This window comes from Mustela lutreola, chromosome 3 (genome assembly GCF_030435805.1).
Source record: "Mustela lutreola isolate mMusLut2 chromosome 3, mMusLut2.pri, whole genome shotgun sequence".
NCBI classification, from domain to species: Eukaryota; Metazoa; Chordata; class Mammalia; order Carnivora; family Mustelidae; genus Mustela; species Mustela lutreola.
The window spans coordinates 207594519-207615691 of record NC_081292.1 but is presented as its reverse complement, the minus strand read 5'-3'; the positions used below and the strand labels follow the sequence as shown (position 1 = coordinate 207615691).

The 21173-nt window shown below is 42.3% G+C and overlaps 2 protein-coding genes across 5 annotated transcripts in view; one reads left to right on the top strand and one right to left on the bottom strand.

Moving 5' to 3' along the window:
• Window positions 1–20351, top strand: part of GLS (glutaminase) — a 79542-nt gene extending 59191 nt beyond the window's left edge. For all 4 annotated transcript variants that reach the window (XM_059168564.1, XM_059168570.1, XM_059168568.1 and 1 more), the window contains 4 exons: window positions 15594–15655; window positions 16779–16855; window positions 16940–17003; window positions 19653–20351. In XM_059168564.1, the coding sequence (XP_059024547.1) occupies window positions 15594–15655; window positions 16779–16855; window positions 16940–17003; window positions 19653–19809 (360 nt within the window). In that variant the 3' untranslated portion in view covers window positions 19810–20351. The remainder of the gene's footprint in view (window positions 1–15593; window positions 15656–16778; window positions 16856–16939; window positions 17004–19652) is intronic.
• Window positions 3725–21173, bottom strand: part of STAT1 (signal transducer and activator of transcription 1) — a 63542-nt gene continuing 46093 nt past the window's right edge. Inside the window, exon 26 of the transcript XR_009352111.1 lies at window positions 3725–5987. The gene's annotated coding sequence lies outside the window, so the exon portion shown is untranslated. The remainder of the gene's footprint in view (window positions 5988–21173) is intronic.

Genomic DNA, 21173 nt, shown 5'->3' with positions numbered 1-21173 from the left:
CATGCTTTTTTTTTTTTTTTTTTCATTATGATAGAGTCTACTGTTGGTAATTTAATATTTTACCTTCAACTTTGAATACAAAATCTGAGTCCAGGTCTCTGCATAAGATTTACAACATAAATAAAGAAGTGAACTAAATAATATTGTTTCTACTTTGAATTGAAATGAATGTTACATTTTTTGCACAATGAAACCTTATTAATATCTCTTGATGAAATTATAGAACAAGTGATTTTGTTAAGATTCTGTGGGGACTAATACAATTAACCCTTTTAAATCATACCAATAAAATATTCCTACTTTAATGTCTCTTCTTTTTACCTGAAAGAGAAACTTTAGAGCATGGTTTTAAGGAGATGGGGGAGTAAAGCTTAACTTTCTACTTATGTGTTTGTGATGTGTTTCAACTAAAAGATGGTATTACAACAAAACTTAAGAGTACCTATTACTTTTTTTCACCTGAAGGAGAAACAAAGGAATAAGAACACTAATTTGCTATGTTTTTAGCAAAGTAATAAAAACTCGAGAAGCTTTAATTTTTATTTTGTCTTTGTTGTGCACTTTTATTTTACATCCACCATATATGTCTGCCACAGAACCAGCACTGCTGTTTATTTGGTATCCCTTACATGTTGGGCTTGGTCATGTAATGGTCTCATGTATTAGTGCATTTACCTCATGTTTGGGGACTGGATAGAGGTCTGTTGCTATGTTTGCATATGGAGTTTTGTAGTTTTGCTTTGCAAAAATCCCCATTCAGTGCTATTGTGAATTTTAGAATTTTGTTTTAGTTAAGGATTTAGAATCTTCTGCAAAAGTTTTCAATAAATTGAAACTTGGGGTTTACCTAGTGCTTTTTGGACTTAAATGGGATCAGTGGATGCTGGAAGTTGGACATAGGATCTGGGTGGGTAACCCAATGTGATAAAAGGCAGGAAATTTTTTTTTTCTTTTTGGCATGAACTTCTGAGTCTTGATTTCTACCTTAAAAATTTACATAAATGTTATTCTCTTTTACCTGTTCTGATATTTTTTTGTAGATTTTATTTATTTATTTGACAGACAGAGATCACAAGTAGGCAGAGAGAGAGGGGGAAGCAGGCTGCCTGCTGAGCAGAGATCCCAAAGGGCTCAATCCCGGGACCCTGGGTTCATGACCTGAGCCAAAGGCAGAGGCTTTAACCCACTGAGCCACCCAGGTGCCCCTGTTCTAATATTTTTGAAAACACAGTATTTACTACAAGTTCTGTGACTGACCTTTTCTCCATAGTTGGAGTAGTTGGCTTTAGGAAGTGTACCATTATCATTCATTCTGATACAGGTAATGGTAAATCTATAAAAAGTCTTAATCACGGGTTTGAAGTTACCATTTGTACCTAAAATTGGCAGCGATTTTAAAAAGAATGTCTCTTTTGTGCCTGCCCCCTGTACACAAAGATCTTGGAAGTCTAGCGTTCCTTTCCCAGCCCCTTGTCACAAGAAGCCTGGCAGTGTACAGACTAGATCTGAATATGCAGTTATCTGTCCTCAAAGGTATGGGCCAAAATGTAAGTAATCTGAGTTTGCTCAGGCAGCCCAGTTTGCTAACCTAGGGATCTTGCAGTTTTCTGGAGACTTACTCTTTTGCTTTTAGTGTCAGTAATTTCAGTCAACTCTAGCAATGGTGTCTGCCCGATACACCATCAGCAGAAACTTGATAACATCAAAATTTGAAAAGCATAACTTTTAGCACTTACTGTGACTTAACTATGGGTTAACCAGGGCACTATTTTGAGATTTTTTTTTTTAATCCCCCTAAAGTCTATGAAGGGGGTGCTATTATTACCTCTATAGATTTGTATAGATCTTGAAAGTTCCCTGAAATCACAAAATTCGTAGATCTGTAGAACCAGGATTTGCAGTCAGGCAGTTTGGGTTCCACGAGCCCATTGTTTTGACCACAGACTATATTATTTCCCTTTGCAAGATGTAAGTGGAGCAACTTACGCCTCTTTGTTAATAAAATTGGTATATTCCATGAAAATTTAAGGACAGTAACAACTTCAGAGTGCCTTGACAGAACAAAAAAAGGGAAATTTCATGTTGAACAAGGTTATTCCAGTGGGAATTTCAGTTTTCACTATAACATATATAATGCAGGCGCAGGCAGTGTCTCCATCACATTTCACCAAATATCCAGATAAGTGAGAAAATTAATTCTAATATAATTTGACCATACTAGACAACAAGTCAGCCCCAAGTATTACAGTGAAATAATTTTTGAGCTTAGCTTTTTATGTGTTTTTCATTACTTAAAAGTTTCCTTATTGTATATTCCTTCAGCATTAAATATAAACTAGTGTATTAGCACTAAAAGCTGATGTTTATTGTAACTCTTTAAAACTTAGATTTGTTTTTAAATCTTTGTGTCGGGTCTTCTCTAAATGTCTGTTAGCTAACCTCAATTTATTAAAACCTTTATAAACCCTGACTCCATAAAGCTTTTCATAGAACTCAATTGTAGGGGTTTATATTGATCTCATATATAAAAGTTCCAGGATCTGAAACCTTGATATCCAAAAACGAATTCATCTTTGTTCACATCTGCACATATGTTTAGAATAACATATTTTAGACAAAAGCTGATTCAGTGAGTGATTCAGCAATAAACAAATTTTGTATTCTCATCTACAGTCATTTATAGTTCTTGTATATGCACTTTATTTTAATGAATGTTTGATACAAACAAAATCACAAAAACATGCCGTGTGTACCGAACGATGAAGAAATTCTGCTACGAAATTTTATCTAAAAAAATAACTTCTACCTATCCCAATGCCCTTAGTAGGGAAACCGATAGTAAATGTACCCATTTTCCAATTAAATTGTTCTTCCCATATTGCTTTTGTAATTGTGTGGTAGGGTGTAAGAGTGGTCAGATACTTCATTCTTTTTATGAAGTTTCTTTTCCACTGAAGTGGCTCTAAGAAAGTGGTCAGGACTCTTCTGATTTCTTAGTTTCTACGTCCCTAATTCAGTACTATTAGTCCCTGTTTACTTAGTTATCAAACAACTTTTCATCTATTCTATATACCAAGAATTTCGTTTTCCTCTTGTTTGAGTTTTTTCTTCTTCATTTCTGGCATTACATATAGATCTACCAATGTCTAGGATTAGATCCAGTTATATAATTGCGAAAGTATAATTTTCAAAAAAATTTTTTTCCTACTGAGAACCAGTTATCTCTCAGTATTTCACTAGTTTTTGTTTAAGTAGTACACAATTAGTTTGAGATAGTTAGCCAATTTAATTTGATGGAGTAGGTCAGACTTTGTATAATTAGCTTGAGCATTATCCTATTGTTAATTTACTGATTGCTTCATTCAGTCAGTATTTGTCTCTTGCCTGATACATGCTAGATACTGCGGAGTACTTAGGATATGTGATAGTGAGCATGGTCAAGACCTTGCCCATTTGCAATCCAGAAGAGGATGCAGATATTGAAGGAATAATTAATATTTAAAATGGTGATAAGTGATTTGTTCATACTGATATATGTAGATCTAGTACATTTTAACTTATGGAGGTGAAATGGTATATGCTAAATGACGCTTTTTATACACCTATACAACAGACTTTATGAGATAAATGTGCAACACAGTTCAAGTAGAAGAACGTGCATACCAGTCTTCACTAAAACTCGCCTCTGGGAGGGAGGGGAATGAGTGCACAGAGAATACTCAGCTATATCTATAACATTTTATTTCTTTAAGAAATAAGCAAATAAAAGAAATGACAGAAACTTACAGAGTGCCAGCAGAGGGTATAGCAAAAAACAAACATTTTGTCAGTTGAGTAGGTATGGTTGGTTTTTTCTGAAAGGTGATAGTTAAGTTCTGGATGAGTTAGAGGGAGGGTGTGAGGGTTAATGCGATAGTTTGCCCGGAAGGCCCAGGGACAGGAAGGAGCACGTGGTGACGGTGGAAGAAGGCAAAAATGATGGGAGGAGGGGTGAGGCAAAGTGGCTGGAGACTGGCCCTGGATGAGTCTCCAGAGACCACGTGAGGTAAGGTAGGCTTTGCGTCTTAATGTACATTTGAACTGTTAGTGTGTCCTAACTTTAAGATGCAGAATCTTAAGGCACAACCTCAGAGATTGGTTTAATGTCTACATTTTTAATAAGCACCTCAGGTGTTTCTGCTGCAGATTATTCTCTGAATACAGTTTGGGAAATATTTATGTAGGATCTTGCTTGCCGCATTCAGAGTTTTGGACTATTTAAGATGCAGTGGGAGACTTCAGGGCTTGTAAGAAGGGGAGTGACATGATTTGGCTTTAAAATCCTGCTTTGTAGTGAATGGATTAGAGGCAGACAAAAATTGAGTTCTGGGCCTGAGAGGAGATGTGATAGTGGCTTAAAGGGGGAAATAGCTGTGAGAAAGGTAGACAGGAGAAATGTCGAAGAGATGAAGGTTGGCAGCACTTGGTGATATATTTGGTGGATGAAAAGAATGAGATGTCACGTGGACCACCAGGGTTTCGTGTAAGTGATCGGGCAGATGGTGCTGCATTACTAAGATGGAGAACGCTGGAGAGGCAGACCTTGGGAGTACAGGGCGAAATGAATTTTGGTTGTGGTAACAATTAAGGGTCTCTTAGACTAGATATCAAGAGTAAGATTAGTAGCGGTTTAGATGAATGCGGTTATTCTTCTAATAATCAAGAAGTCTGGGGGTAGAAAATCCAGGTTGTGCAGCATCTCTAAGATAGACTGCAACCATCCTTAGTGTGTTGGCTTCAGACTTCCTGCCTGTCACCTTAGAGTTGCAAGATAACTGTTCCACCTTTAGCCTCACTTGCATGGTCACAGTGGAAGAAGAAAACAAAGAGGAAAACCTAAACCAGATCAGTTTCCAGAAATCCATCTGATACTTGCCAGAGTAGCTACAGGGGAATCTAGGGAAGAATTTTAATCTGGCACATTGCTATCCTTAATTAGTAGAGATTCTTTTGCATGAATGGGGTAGGGAATAGATAGATCATAGATAGGCAATTGGCAGTGGGAGAAAACTAACTTCCATTTGCTATATTTATATTTATGAGATACCCAAGTAGTGATGTTGAGTATCAGATATAGGCCTAAATACTTAGGAGAGTGGTCTGAGTTGGAGATATATTTCTGTAAGTTGTTAGCATGGAGAGAGTAGATTTGAAACTGTCAAGCTGTGTGAGAATGCTCCAGAAGACAGTGCAGAATGAGAGGGAACCATAAGAGACTCCCATTTTAAAAGTAGTATAGTACGCAAGTCTCCCACTAGGGACAAATGTCCCATTAGAAGAAAATCCAGCATCATACAGTAGAAGTCAAGGAAGGAGTATTTTAAGAAATTTGGAACAGTCAACTATACCAAAGCAGATTAGCATTAAGTAAAATGAGGGGTATCCATTTACATTACATTTTTCCTACTTTTCTTTTGGTGTTAAAATGCCCTTTTATTTAGTAAATGATATCTGTAGATGGTGGCACTATTTTACTGTATGTGCTCAGAAAATTTTTTAAAAATCGGCAGTCCATACTGGTCATCTCCTCCCCAGTTAAGGAAATTTTCTTGGCTTTCAGATTTAAAGGTCAGAGAACTATTGGAGTAGAGCAGGTTTTGCTCCTGATTGAAAAAATCCCAGTAAAGAAGGAGAATTTGAAATAGATACAGGAGAGCGGAAATGACCAGCAAAGTGATATCTCTAGAAAGAAACGGAGCTCTCAGCCCAAGTGGGGGATTGGGTTTGGTGGGAAAAAAAGCATCTCTTCCAATAAATTAGGACATTGAGAGGTTGGTAAGTAGGTCTGCAGACATGGTAGGGAGAAGTTGAAGTTACCAATGGGTTTCCATTTTGCTAAAGAGTACGAAGAGGCCTTCTGCTGAGAATGAGTTGAGGAGTTGGAGGGAGGCTGTGTGGTTCAGGGCATGAAGAAGATGGAAGTGTTGATTCTTGAAGATGGGGCAGAGCTGAAGAAAACACAGCAACATTGTCAGAATAGTGTTGAGATCCGTAACCCTGGATTTGCAGTGACGCTAATCTGCTCTGTTGCCCCCGCCTCCCTCCCCGCATTATCCTATAGCCGCACTCCAAATTTAGGTTCAGGAGCTACAGGAGATCAGGCGAAGGATTTTAGAGCATTTACCAGAGAGAGTGATTTTAACAGTAGCCTTGGGAATCTACTTTAGACCCTCCCTCTATAGAAGACATGCATTTAGGCTTTTTCCTTTTAAAATTTGATTCTACTTAAAGAATTTTCACTCACAGATGAGTTCCATGTATAATTTTGCCATGTCCATCCTTACTTCCAATAAGAATTATGAATGTTAAAATACAGATATATGCTAAGAAGTCTCATGATAAGCCCCAAGAATGGTCCTCAAGTGACTTTTTTTCTTTTTTTCTTGGCCTAATTATATATTTTTTTCACATCGTGTTACACTGCATTATTCTTAAGGGTCTTAAAAGTACCCTATTCTCCAGAAGCTTCTTGTATTATGTGCTGGAGGAACTTGTTAGCATAATTCAATATTACGATGTCTATGAAAGTGCTTTGAAAAGTGCACAGTGCTAGAAAAACAGATGTGATTTTGCCTGCTCTGTGTGGGTCCATAAAGTCGGCATGTCAGACTTTCCGCAGTAGAACCGTAAAATAAACATTAAAGAACGTAGGGAATGAAGTGTGGCTCTCTGGAGATGAGACTTACTTTCTAGAATCAAAGCAGTCAGAATGTATTGTGGTTGGAGGAACTAGAATATCGGTGTCCCCGTGCCTTGCCTTGTCGTAGCAGCGTTGACGCCATGCAAGGCACAGATAGTCCTTTAAGTTGAAGACGTAATTCTGTCTCTACTGCTGCTTTTCTTGGCAGAAAAGAACCTTATCTCTTTTCAGGCATCTTGTGTATATTTATCTTTAATTTCTACTAGACAGTGTGAGAATCTTTTAATTCTGTTTGCTCTGACCCTGTTTTGTTTGTTTTAAAGTATTAAAGTATTACGTACAAGCATTTGGTGACCGTTTTCTTCTCTTTCTGTCCTGTTCTTTGATCTTAGTTTCTTTGACTCTTTGGGGTTTTGCCTACTTTTTTTTTTAGTTAATGATAATTGTAAATGAACATGACATTTGTGCCCGAAGTGTGGCACCTTGTCCTCTGTCTGAACACACTGAAGTTAACCAGGCTTCATGGAGTTTTACAAATATTTGTTTAAGAGAGAAAGAGAGCCAGGAAGACAGCGAATATGAAACTTCGGTAGTTTTCTGTGCAATATCAATACTCCTGGGCTTGTCCCATGGAAAATGCACTTCTGCTCTTCAGGGAAACCACTGCCTTTGCCCTTGCTCATTTCAGTTTTCTTCCTCTTTGTTGATGGATTCTCAATTAGGAATGCTGTTTGTCATGCCACACAAAGATAAGTTGTTGGCTACTTTTATGCTTGGCTATAAAGGGAGGGTTGCTATGGGCCCATTGGTATTTTTTAGGCCATTCATTGGCGTTTACCAGAATAACATGAACCACTGAGATAAGTTATTTATTTGCTGCTAATGCTGTAGCAATCATATTTGCTGTGTTCACATCGATCCAAAACTCATATTTCACTTTTAAAGACTTCAATGCAGAGACTGTAGATATCTTTAACTCTTTTCCTTTTGTGGCATTGATATGCCAAGTTGAATGATTTTTGTTCCTCTCTTTGCTTTTCGGTTAAGAACAAAATACCTTTGGTTAGCAGCTCAATAGAAAATTAGTATCTCTGATTTCCCTTTGAACTTCCTTATTTGCTATTTTCTGATTCTGTCTTGGCATTGTGTTGGCGAGGAAACCTCATCTCAGGTTTTGTTAGGAAATCTGCAGGAGACCCTGCGAAGTGCTTGAGAGCAGCCGGGCGAGAGCAGCAGTCAGCAGCTCTCATTCTGCCACATTACTTGGCTGGCGTTAACTTAAATGCATTAACCTCCAGTCTCCTGTCCTTGGAATAATAACAGACAGTAACACTTAAAGCACTTTGCTCAGTCCAGAGAGAGTAGGTGCTTCATATTATTTATTTTTTCCAAATAATATACAATCTGAATTTTCGTCTTCATGGGTTGTCAGATTTCTTTGATAGAGTCGCGACTTCTCAATTTAAGAATAACTAAAATTATTTCAGGTTAATCTGTTCACTGAGAAATTTTGAAAATGGTCTTCTTAGGAGAGTTTGTTCTTTAATCAAACAGAAGGCAGTGTTTGGACCTGCCATTTTGAAGTTAGAGTCTGTAAGTGAAATTTCTGTGCTCCTCTTTAGGGTAAAATTTACTCTTCAATTTATTCCTTCTATTATAGTTATCATATGAGCACCTCCTGCATTAAAAATTTGGAAGTGTCATGAAATTGCTGGACTGCTATTCCCTGAAGGGATTTTCTCTAATCCTCTGATCGTGTCAGTTCAGATTAATTTTGTCTGCGTGTCGCAGATTAATGGTTGTGTCTGAGTAAGTCAGCGGAAGAGCTGGGGGCACGTATAGCCTCATACTCACCTTCCACCTTCTAATCACAGAAGTACTATAATTTTGTTTTTACATGTCCATATGATATTAAATAAGATCTTATTAAATACATGAATATTAAATAAGGGAAAGAGGTGCAGGTTTTTATTTGTTTCTACACTTGTTGGTAGATTAATTTTTCTTTAGCCATACTATGATAGGTTTGTATTTCTTAATGTGACTTTAAGAATATTTATGAAAGAAGGCTGAAAACTTATTTTCATTTAAAGTCTCTAAGAGGCCAAGTTGGCGTGAAGCTTTTAACGCAGAATTGGATCTGGAGTGATGATGGTTTATTTAACAGATGAAGAAGAGTGTCTGTCCCGTGGCAGCAGATACCGTAGTGAGCTGGAAATGAGACAGCGGCTTACGTCACACTAGAAGTGGTAGGACAGAGGGATGCTTTTTCTTCTTTCATTAAATAAAGCCTTTTCAAAGGGCTGCATTAATCTTTGTATGAAGACAGAAGCCAATAAGGAAAAACAAGGGTAGCCACAGTGTTGCAGTTGGTAGCAGAGTTGGAAATAAAGTACTTGGCGTAAAGCGAATGAATCCGCCTCCCTCCCTGCTTCCCTCGTGTCTCTCTTCTCCAGCCTTTCCCTCCCAGCCTCCCCTGCTTTCTTCTGCTGTTTAGCAAAGGACTTTTATGGATTAGAGCTAAATGGCCATTTCATCCGTTGGTTTTCTTCTGTCCTTTGGATAGCAGTGAGGTGTATTAAGGACTCACATTACCATGGTGTAGTTGTACAGAATTGAGAATGTAGCCCAGCGACATTACTAATTCATATGCTATATGACCTTGAGTCAAGGCCCTTAACCTCAGTGGTAGCAATAAATAAAATTAGCCAGCCTACCAGAAATGTTTAAAAACAATTACGACTTTTTAAAGTGTTGGATTTTTCAAGGTTGCTCATGATATAAGTGGAAAGTGGTGTTGTGTAATTCTAATTGCTTCTTGTATAGAACTAAGGCGTTTGGGAAAAGGAGACAAAAGCTCACCATCCAACTTCTACACAGGCTTAAAATGAACAGACTGATAGGATTGGAGAGTTAGGAATGTCTTGTTTTAGAATTATAAAATTGATAGAATCTCCAACTGCTTTTAGCTATTTTGGGGAAAAAAAAAAGTATAATTTTGATATGCCAAGCATGCTAGTGTTAAAGGAACTCATGTGAACTGTAGCATTTTTGTCCCACTGTTGTCATGACTTTGTATAAATAAACTAAGATAAGGTTGTCTGGTTCTGGCAGGTTCTGGCACAGAGATTTGATAAGAAAAATGTAATAGTACTGGAAAATATGCAGTATGAAGGGAAAGCTGGTTAACAATTTATAAATTTTTAGTGGCTACATGCCCAAGTGAAGTTTCTCTGTACTCTGGAGAAGCAGACATTAAACATCCGAGCCCTTCATGTATAGGCCACTGTTGAACTATGTATGTTCTGCTGCTTTGTACCAAGGAGCGATTCATCACAACGGATGAATCTGTCTCAGCAGTTCATGTCAACTCCCTGTTGTCTATACTGGCCTTCTTGACAGGTATTTTAAAGGTGACATAACCCAAGTGTCTGCTGGGAATGAGGGGACTGAGCCTCGATCGGTGGTGAGCACACCCACATCTGTTGCGAGGGCTGGCTTGGGGTCGCATGCGGCCCCTCCAGTTGGGCTCACAGTGCTCTCGGCGCTCCAGAGGATGTGCCAGTGTAGCTGGGGAGACGTGTGGGGCTCTCTTAACAAGACCAGGAGGTGCGCCATCCCTAAATGAAACAGCGCTCCATCTGCTGTCTCAGAACTGTTAAACTGTTCCATTTTCTTTCTTGGCATTCTGCTCAGAGCTCATTTCGTGATTTATGCAAACCTTAAAAATATAGGTGGCTATTTGCTGGTGTAAATGTGGTTTTAAATGGTGCCCGTGCCTGTGCTCCCCCCTAGTGTTTTTCTGTCGAGAAGTGCCTGGCACTCATTTTGTGATCGAGCTCCTTCTCATCTTGATCTATGACTTGGACTAAATTCAGTCCTGCAGCTAGCTTTTTGTTTTCATGGGATGAATACTACGTTTCCATGTTACCCTTTAATAATTTGTTTAAGGCAAGCTAGTATTTTTCCCCGGATAAATCACAGAGGCTTTGTACAGTACAGCCTCCTGACTTTTTCCCTCGTTTTGTGTTTCTGAGCTGAAACACGCTTGTGAGTAGAGTGCTACACTCTCAGTGAACTGATTGTATTCTAAAAACAGCCATGCTTGGGCCTTATTTAATAAGCAGTTTTAGAACTTTGGAAATATTGAATAATTAAGTGACACATACAATGTATAAAAAAATCTCTTCAAACTAGCGTGGTCTGAATTCAGAATTTTATAAAGGGAATATAGTTCTTGCATGCAGTCACTGGCAATCATCAAGGATTTATGGCTCAGAAGGACTAATGTACTTTAAAGAATAAGAACTACAAGTAGTTAATGTATTAGTGGGATCCATGTTGGAACTCCGGATCTCCCTTGGGTGGTGGAGGAGATGAGTAAGACATGGAAGTAAAGCTACCATCTGCGGTAGTGCTGTGGGGAGGGAAGTGTCGGAGAAAGATGACTTCTGACTGAAGAGATCGGAGTGGAGCTCGTGGAGAGGGGCTGCGAATCACACGGCAATGGGAAATGGGTGGAGAAGAGAGGCTTCGGGCAGTGAAAAGTGTGTATTGTGGCTTCGTAGGAGCAAAAGTTACATTCAGGGTTGTAGTGGGAGATACGGGGTCTGATTGATGACCCCTTGGCACATGCTGTCACAAATCACTGTGCAGGCGACAGGCAACAGGTCACATGGAGGGTGGACGCTGGAGGAGATGCCTGAGGCAGTGTGGTGGCAAAGAAGGGGTCTCCGAGGTTTTCCGGCCAGCCCTTGGAGGAAGGGAGGGGTTTGGCTCGAGAGGTTCCTGACAGGAGAAAAAAGAGCAAAGACACAAAGGTAGAACAAGAGCAGTAGGTAAGACCAGGTTTGTTCTGTTGAGGTTAAGAAGAAACAGTGAGTTAGCCAGAGTGAGGAATCGTGAATGCAAGGCTAAAGAATTTAAATTTTATCAAAAATGATTTGGGGACTTTTTTGGCACTCCCATGCTGAGAAGCCTTTAATGACCAGAGCAGTGTTTGGGGAAGACGAGGAGAAATCTCTGGGAGAGTTTTGGTGGGCAGGAGGACCAGAGGCAGAGGCACCAGTTAGGAGTGAACAAATTTGGTGATACTTGAAGTCAAAGGTAAAGGAGGTAGAATTAGTAATGATTACAGTTTGGTCCCCCAAGTGGTGGTGGTAACAATGTGGATAATTGATGCTTTGGGAGAGAATACTGATTTAGTCAGTAAACACATTCTTTCAGTTGTGGTATAACTGGTGTAGACACAGCGTGTCTGCGGTGTACAGTGTGCTGACTGGTGTCCGTACACACTTAGCACCGGTTACGTGTGCAGGCGCTGGGGTTATAATGGGGTAAACATAAGGTCTGCCTCCCATGGAGCTGACATTTACTGGGGGAAGAGATAAGAAACTAATTTAAATGTATATTTATATAAAATCAGATCTGTAATGTGAAATGTATATGATGTCCGGTAACGATGAGTGCTCTGAAGAGAAAAAGCGAGGTCATGGGTGAGGAATGATGAAAAAGAGGTCAGTATTTTAGAATCTGTGAGAGAGCATTTGAGTAGAGACCTGGAGGACGAGGGCGGGCGCTTCCCTCTCCGGGGCAGGCCGGTCCCCGCAGCACAGCGAGGCCCGAAGGCGCAAGGAGCCCCCGGCTGGCCTGGCGGAGGCCGCGAGGGCCGAGTGGGCCGGACGCGACACGCAGTGTGGCCGGGCGGTGAGGCCCTTGGTGTTCCGAAGGCCGTGGGAAAGGGTCCGCGGCTTGTTCCCGGGCGAGGGCGACCGCTGGGAGCGCTGCGGCCTGCGGTCTCCGATCCCGCCGTCGCCAAGTGCAGGGGAGTGACCCGCCCGGCCGAGCTCGGGGGAGCTGAGGGAGCCCGGGATGGAGTTGCTGGAGGCGGGGACCCGCGGTGGCGTCCCAGACAGGCTTGGCGGTGGAGCAGGCGTGGACGGCGAGACGCGGGTTGGGAGAAGCGGGGTCGGGGAGGCTCGCCAGCGTCTGAACGGACGGTTGTGCGGAGTAGAAAGAAGCCAGTCCCGCCTTCCCCGAGCGGACCCTCGGCGCGGTGTCGGCGGAGGCTCCCTCCCATCCGGTGTCCTTGGCCGCCGGCCACCGCGCGGGGCGAGGGCAGCGGGGGCCGGTGACCCCGACGTGGCCGGGCATCCTCGGGGGCGCTCCGCGGGCGCGGTTCCCGGCCGCGGCCCCCGTGACCCTGGGCTTTGGGCCGGAGCAGGCGGGAGCCTCGCGGCGTCCGCCCCGAGGAGGGAGCGCGGAGGACGGAGGAACCGGCGGGGACGCGCCGGTCGGTGCGCTCTCGGGCGCGAGTCCGAGGCGCCCCGGAGCGGGCCGGCGGGGGCAGAGTGGCGGGGGCCGTCCCAGCCGTCCCGGCCGCGGAGGCGCAGCTGCTTTCGAGTCGGAAGTGGCAGCGTGGCAGGCGGGCGGGCTGTTGAGCGCGGCCGAAGCAACAAAGATCTCGGTTTTGAAGATGTAGATTGGGGAGTCACTGGGGCGGGAGGAGCCGGAGACCGTTGACGACCAGCACAGCGGAGGGATGGGGGCTGCTCCCGTGTCTTCCCGGGCAGGGGCCGCGGGAGGGGCTTCTGCACAGCCAGAGGACGAGCTGCGGCCTCGGCCCCTCCAAAGACCAGGAGTAAAAGGGCAGGCGTGGCGGGGGGTCCCCGAGAAGCAGGCTCGGGAAGGCCGCGGGAGCTCGGGGGAGTGGAGGTGATGGTGAATGAGGAGGCGATTTGCAGGGAATTACAAATACAAGCTACTTTCAGAAAATATGCACCAGGATGCGGTAGCAGTAGGGTTATAGGTTGATTTTTCAAAACAGGTTGAAGTAGTGTCCATATTAAGGCAGAAATCAGGGTACCAGTGAGGGAGGGAGGGGTTGGAGGTGTGGAAACAAAAGGGGTAAAGGAGGGGCAAGTTCAGGTGACCGGGAGGCTCTGTATTTTAAGGAATAGGTAAAGAAGTTAGTCTCAGAAGTGAAAAAGGATAGCTGTGTTTTGCTTTGAGGTTTGGAGAGAAAAGGGGGAGAATAGGTATTGGAAGCAGATGTTTTGTGTAATAGAGGAGGGAGAAGTGAGAAGAGCTATAGAAGTAGAGCTGTGGTCAGGGTCATCTGCTTTAGGGGACGCCACAGGTATTAAAAGGCCTGAAGACAGAGCAAAAGGGAATCAATCAGGAAAAAAAAAAAAAAAGTCAAGCACTGATGAGAGACCAGCTGGAAATTTGAAGAAGAATTTGTAATAGCTCACCAGTATTTCCCCATGGGCCCAAGACCACAAGGGGAATTGGAGATTCCAATTGGATCCAATTTAAAAAAAAAAAAAAAGTTAAGGGCACTTGGAACAGTGGTTTCTAACTAAGAAGAGTGCCTATCAAAATCACCTGAAGACATTTTTTCAAAAGGCTGTTTTTCCTAAAACGTATCAAATTGAGGTATGGGACTAGGACAGTTAGAAATGGGAAGAGAGGTGCTACTATATCCTCTCAGAACATTCCCTGTGATTCCATGAAGCTTTTCCCTCCACCTCCATGAGAATACGGTTCCAGATTCAGGGTTAGCAGGAGACTGACCGCAGAGCACAGGCCGGGCAGGACCAGGTGGCTTGGAAGGGAAGCTGGGGGACCACAGGAGTGAGGGTGAGGTTTTCTGGAGTAATGTTACAGTACTGGTAAAATACTGGGGAGTGTGTTCAGCTCGTTGGACAGGTTCTTGTACTGCAGAACTTTACAGAGCCTTTCATATGCCCACGAATCTCCAAGAAGGGGATTTAATATTTTAAGAAAATACCTGACTATAGGACCCTTTTTTCCCGGAGCATATGTGCAGTCTCTACAGAACATATTGTGAAAATGCTGACCCAGAGAAATCCAACCATGGCGAGTTCCAGTTTGATTTATAAGGAAAGCCACGGGGAGAGGGAAGCCACTGTGGAAAGGGGAAGGGTCCCGGTTAAGCTCTTGGAAGCACATGTCCCAGGCCTGTAGCTTTGTTGGTGGGCAGCTGTGTTACTTTCCATCCCTCCAATTCAACTCCTGTTTTCAACCATTGAGTCCACTGCCATTAGGGGCATCAGTATGAATATGGAAGTTGCAAAAGATGAAAGTGGGAATTTCTGTAGTATTTACATTGTGTGTTCAGCAGTTTCTCAAGAACAGGGCTGGATAAAGTCCCTGAAGGAAGGCCAAAATCTAATGACCTTTCAGGGTAACTAGCCTTTTCCTTAATTGTAAAGACAAGCAAGTGGGCAGCTGTCAGAGGAAGATACACTTTGAAGTCTTGGAGCACTCATTAGCAGTGACTTAAAATCTGGGTTCACCCTCCTTTTAAGCAGAGGCAGTGGCCACAGACTCTGGGATGCCCTACTTTAGACCACCTGGGCATCGACCCGAAGACTGTCTTTCCAGGGTGGTCCTTAAGTTTAAGGTGATTAATACTGAATGTTGTCTCCGAGGATTTCCAGAGAAGCCGGTGATTGGTGAGGACAGTGATTGCTGGCAGGTATTAGACAATTATACAGCATAATTTAGTTTTTTAACAAAGATGTGATGTGAATTTCATGAGTATAAGAAGTCCACTCATGGTACTGAGACTGACTAAATTAGAAAGGTTCTAAACAATTTTCACTTGCCCCAACTACGTGTTTCCCAGGTCCCAAATTTCCACTTTTATACCAATATTATTCCACTCCCTCTTTCATGTAGCTTATCTTACTGATGAGTTTTCTCTCCTAACCCTCTATTAAAAAAAAAATTACATGTGTGTCCTCTTTGCTGATAGAAGTGCACTTGCAGTAACTATGCATGTGACCCAGCTGAGAGTTCCGAGCACACGGAGATCACCGCCGGTGACAGTAGCACAGTCTCTCTACTTCCTTCCCTCTCGGATGCCTGAACTCTCTTCTCTTCACAGGTGAAGTCCGTGATAAACCTCCTGTTTGCTGCGTACACTGGAGATGTGTCTGCGCTCCGGAGGTGTGTTCATGGTGCGGCGTGTGGCTCAGCGTATGGTTTACAGGAGTTTGTGAAGCTGCTTTGGGGCAGGTGGCCATTTCTTAAGGCTCAAGTCTCACTTCCATTTCTAATAAAAATGACCCAAACAAATTTACACTAAATCCCACTTCCAGTGCCTCAGGCTTCCTGTGTAGTTTTGTCTTTTTTCTACCTCCCAAGAAACCTAGACCTCTGTCCACCCACATGTACCTAGTCAGCTAATCTGGCTCATTAGCGTTTATTGGAGTCGAATAATGTTTTCTCCGGCCCCATCTCCTCTCCCCTTCCCACATTTGGAGGTGAAGGGGGAGTGAAAAGAGGGGTATTTAGTGTTCAGTAGATCACCGGGGCGAGAAGGGTTGTGGAGTGCTGCACACTAAACCTACAACTTCTTGTCCGGAGTAGCAACTGAATTGTAACATGGAAAAATATCTATGCTTAATTCCTACCTTTAAGTCTGATTAGTATTTATGCCAATAGTATTACATTATCAACTTCAAAGTTGCTTGGAGACCAGATCTTAATTGTTCTCACCAGAAAAAAGAAGTAATTACTGATGTGATAGAAGAGTTAGCTACTGCTACTGTGGTAATCATATTGCAGTATATAAACGTATCAAATCCAACATGTTTTCCCCCTTAAACTTCCGTAATGTTCTATGTAATTTTATCTCAATAAAACAATGTGCACTTAAATTTCTTTTTAAAGTTCCCTGATTAATACTTGTACACTATACACTATAAAATGTTATTTTACAGAAGGGGAGCCTCAGTAAAAACATTTAACTTTAGTAAGGTATTAGTTTCTCGCCCTTCTGAGGCACAAACCTTAGCATGCTCCTCCTCTTGAGTTTTGAACATTTAACATAACGAAGCTGATTTCTGGGACAGTTGGTGAAGATTTCCTTTTACCCAAAAAGAACAAAGCTAAGGAAAAGAGGGGATGTAGCATTTACCCGAAGAGGCCTGTGTAGTGGTTGAACATCCACGAGCCTCATGAAGGATGGCACTTACTTGTCTCCCAAGACCTTAGATCGATGGGGTAAATGTGACAAGTGTGAATTCTATCGCATAGATCACAAATGGCTATTCTCACGTGTTTTCAGATTTGCTCTGTCAGCCATGGACATGGAGCAGCGAGACTATGACTCCAGAACAGCCCTCCATGTAGCCGCCGCTGAGGGTAACATACGAATCATTCTTTTTCTTTTTTCTTTTCCCACATGTAACTTAATACTAAAAGCTGCCTGTTTTGTTTTGGATACAGGTCATGTTGAAGTTGTTAAATTTTTGCTGGAAGCATGCAAAGTCAACCCTTTCCCCAAGGACAGGTGAGCACTTCTGTTTCCTTCTCCCATGTAGCTGGCAAGTCAGCGTTTCGTTATACAGGGCCATACTGTTTGAGCTGATGGTCTATTTAAATGCACTGTATACTGGAGATGCTCTTCAGCTTGCTGTGGTGCCTTACAAAGGTGACAAACAAAACCTCATTTCTGCTAGGTTCGTCATTCTCTCTCCCATATCCTGTCTCATCTAAGGATGGTCTTATTTAGAATTTTTCAGGTTATTACTCTGTCAGTCAATATAAGAAGAAAACAGTGGTTTGTATTGGAAAAGAAAAAAATAGGAATTCTGTCCTTGTGGGGCTTTTAACTTCATCAGGTAGACAAGATAAACATTTATAGGAGCATATTAAGAATGTGTAAGAAAGTCACTGTCCTAGAATGCTAAAATGAATATATTAGACTTTCTTGAAATTCCTAGATTTGGTTGGGGTCAGTGTTAGAAGGCTCTGTGCAGTTGAATTTTAATCTGTGCTTTGGGGAAGAGATGAGATTTGAAGGCACGGAACGGAGAGAAGGGCGCCCTGTCTGCAGTGGGAGAAACCTGCCCGGAGTACACTTTGCTCCTCTCCGCACTCTCCTGGGGCACGTGGCAAACCGCCTTTCATCTGGAAGGAAATGCTGTCCCCCGAGGGGACGGTCCCGGGAGGCGCAAGTGTGGCTGTCACACATGCAGATATGTGAAGTCGACTCCGGGCCCATAGACTTGCATGGTCGTGTGACCGGAGTTATGGAACTGGATGAGTCAGTAATGAGAATAAAGGTTAAGAATTGAAGAAAAAAATACTTGAGAGGTTTGATAAGTTTCATTAGGAGTTTTGGATTGGATATTTGAGGACTGTATCAGTAAGTTTGGGGAGGGTTGATTGTTTCCTAGCCATTAGATCTTTGTTACACTGTTTTTTAAATTAGAGGTTTGGGTTTTATTAATTCAAGCTGCTTGCAAGAAATGCAGTAAAGTTATGTCTGGAAATTGTTAGTAGTGATGTAAGGATGGTGACACTTTATCTCATCATGACCTTTACTTGTAAAATTCTGAAACCTCACGTTAGGGGAGACAATCCTCCCTTTTATCCCCAAGTGTAACGTTCATACCAGCTCTTTCTAGAGGAAGACACCGAGGAGAGAGTGTTTCCCCCACCCGGCCTCGTGCCCTGTGTGTCTGATGCCAGCTAAAACACTAACACATGCTGGAAACAGTTACTGTGCTTTATATTTTAGATAAAAAGGATAAAGACTGAAATGTTTTGGTTTTTGCCCTGCATTGGCCTCTAGGAATGTGTAAGTAGATGCACCCACCTGACAGGCAAGAGTTAACTAGGTAACTTGGTCACTGGATATTCAGCTACTCTAGAATACAGGCTAAACCGAGACGACTCCTTTCCCCATTTCACAATCAGTGTTCCCTCAACTGTAAAGTAGGCTGGAGTGAATGTATTCTTTGAAGGGACAGTTTGAAGTGACAGTTGTCAGATAACTTGCCATTAACACACACTTGTTCCAGAAAGTTCCTTAGATGCTGTAGATGCCTGAATAGCCCTCTGCCCCCGTTTAAGGTCATGGACTCCCCAAATTAATGAAGGCCAGTGTGGAAAAGGAGCTGTAATTGGAGAAACGTGAAGATGCATGTAAAATATGACTTACCTGATTTTTAAAATGAAGATTACCAAATTTTACCCAGAAATATTTTCTGAGACTTTTCAAAAAAACCTCAGTTCCCTGCTATGATCCCATTAAGGAGGTAAAAGGTTGAAGGCAGAATGGGAAAGAAGAAATGGCAAGAGGAAACCCAGAGGGCTGGGGGAGTAGCACATTTAGAAGTGAGAGTCTGGGCGCCTGGCAGCCATGGAGAAGTCCAGCGGTGAGAGAGAGAGGCTCAGTAGTTGTGTCGAGTGTTAGGGAACCAATTCTAACTCTCTCCTCTACCTGCGCTGTGAGTTCACGGTATTCTCTCTTCTCTCCAAGGGCTGCTGGGCTGGTTAGTCGCTGCTGGCAACTCTTTCAGTCTTCACCCGCCACTGAGGAGCACACCCCAGAAACACACCGTGGAAAGCGTTATGTTCTGGGGGTGCCGCGGTCCATTTGAGCCCCTGGGTTCCCATCCTTACCAGAGATGAGGACCATGTCAAGCCCTCTGGGGCTGAGGCCGCTCCTCCGGTGTGTGTCTGGGCCCTAATGAGGTCACGGTTATTCCCAGACTTCTGAGATTGGTTGGAATTTTTGAATTGACAGGAACACAAATTTTAGATCAAAGGATAGGGTGATGGGTGTTAGATACCTGACTTTTCCTTGAATATTTTAAGGAGCGATCCTGCGGCCTTTTCATGAAATTAAGGAATCCCAGACGAGTCCATGGTATCTGTCCACACTAGAACCTCCCCTCCATATGCACTTAAATATGTGAGCAAGATCCATTTCTAATGACTGCTTGTTTTCCCTTCCTTCCCATATCTCAAGTGGCCTGTAAGACCTCTTTTTGAATTATGAATCCCCTTCTGTACCTTCCGTGTAAATAGCGATAAAATGGCAAAATCTGAATGGCCTTAAGCCTGCTAGATTTAGCATCTCAGAATGCTGGGTTTTCATCTCTGTGTGGGGACGATCTAACGCCCCGTCCGTGTTGTGCTACTTATGCAGGTGGAATAACACGCCCATGGACGAAGCGCTGCACTTCGGACACCACGATGTATTTAAAATCCTCCAGGAGTACCAGGTCCAGTACACACCTCAAGGAGACTCCGACAACGGAAAAGAAAACCAAACGGTCCATAAGAATCTTGATGGATTGTTGTAATGGTCTTAAGCCCCAAATAGAAATCACTTACCTATTTAATTGTGGAAAATGATTATGAAGACATGTGTATTTCTATCTGGTAGTGATGTATATTTTACGATATTTGTCATTTCAGTGTTACTGGAGTTTTCTTCATTGTACACACAGAACAAATCTGATCTCTTTGGGAAAAAATAGAAATAAAACAATCTCCCTCCATAATGTGAGCAATATTTACCTCGTGCATTGTATAATTTGATGTAAAAGTAGTTACCGATGCTAGCTTCACTGTGTGGTCTTCATGATTTTTGTGTGTTCTGTGAATTTTCAATTTGTATGATGAACTTAGGCATTTATAAATTTGTTCTGTTGTACAGTCTGTCCAGATGGGTCAAGGCTGCCTTTAGGAGCAAAAAGAGTGTGATTTTTCAGGACTTCAAATGTAGATTTAGTTTGAGTGTCTGAACAACTATATGCACTTAGGGCTATGTGTTGTAAATGTCTCCCAACACCCTAGCTTCCTGGCGTGACTCTTTAAAAATTAAAATAGTTAACAACTTGTAGTAGCATAGACCAACTCTGTTTAGACTTTATCAGGGAATCTGTTTAAGAAGTGAATGTAGTTATATAATACTTTTGGGAAAAATTTCCTTTTTCTATATCCCCCTTCGCCCAGCCTTTCTTCCCAGATGTTTAGCGATTTGCCTTTTCGCTTTAGCTGGGAACGTGGGTGCCAGCACTCTGCAGTTTTCATGTTTTCCACCGTAAGTCAGAAAAGGTCTCACATTATCTGGCATCCGAGCTACAATTATGCCGTTTGTCTACAGGTGATGAACCAGAGACAAATTACTAAGCTAAGTACAAATTAGTCAAATTCATCAACCTAAACAAGGAAGGGATGAGCTACCACAGCTCTTTAAGATATGTTTCAGTTTTCAGGATAAAGATGAGGAAAAATTCAGATCAACTCTCTAAGCTACCAAAGTTGTTATGATGGTATGGGAACTGTTATAGTTATCATTTATTTTTAAACCCATAATTAAAGGCATCAAGATATTTGTTCTTTTGGGGGGATCCCCAGATCACTCCAGTTTTCTCCTGATTCTCTGCTGTACAATTACTGTATAATTGGTGGCCAACTCTAGTAAGAAAAGGCCTCATTGTAAACGGAGACCCACTGTTGTCCTGGGGAGGAACGTACCTGTGCTTTATCCTATCATACCTCGGAGGTAAAGGGGTCTGCTAATGGGGATTTCTGATATTAAGCACACACACAGGCACATACACATACAAGTGGACCTTTTCAAAGCCCTAAAATATTTAGTGAAATGAACAAAATCCTCCACTCCCAGATGCTGTTGGAGCAAATCCAGCGAGTTCCTTTT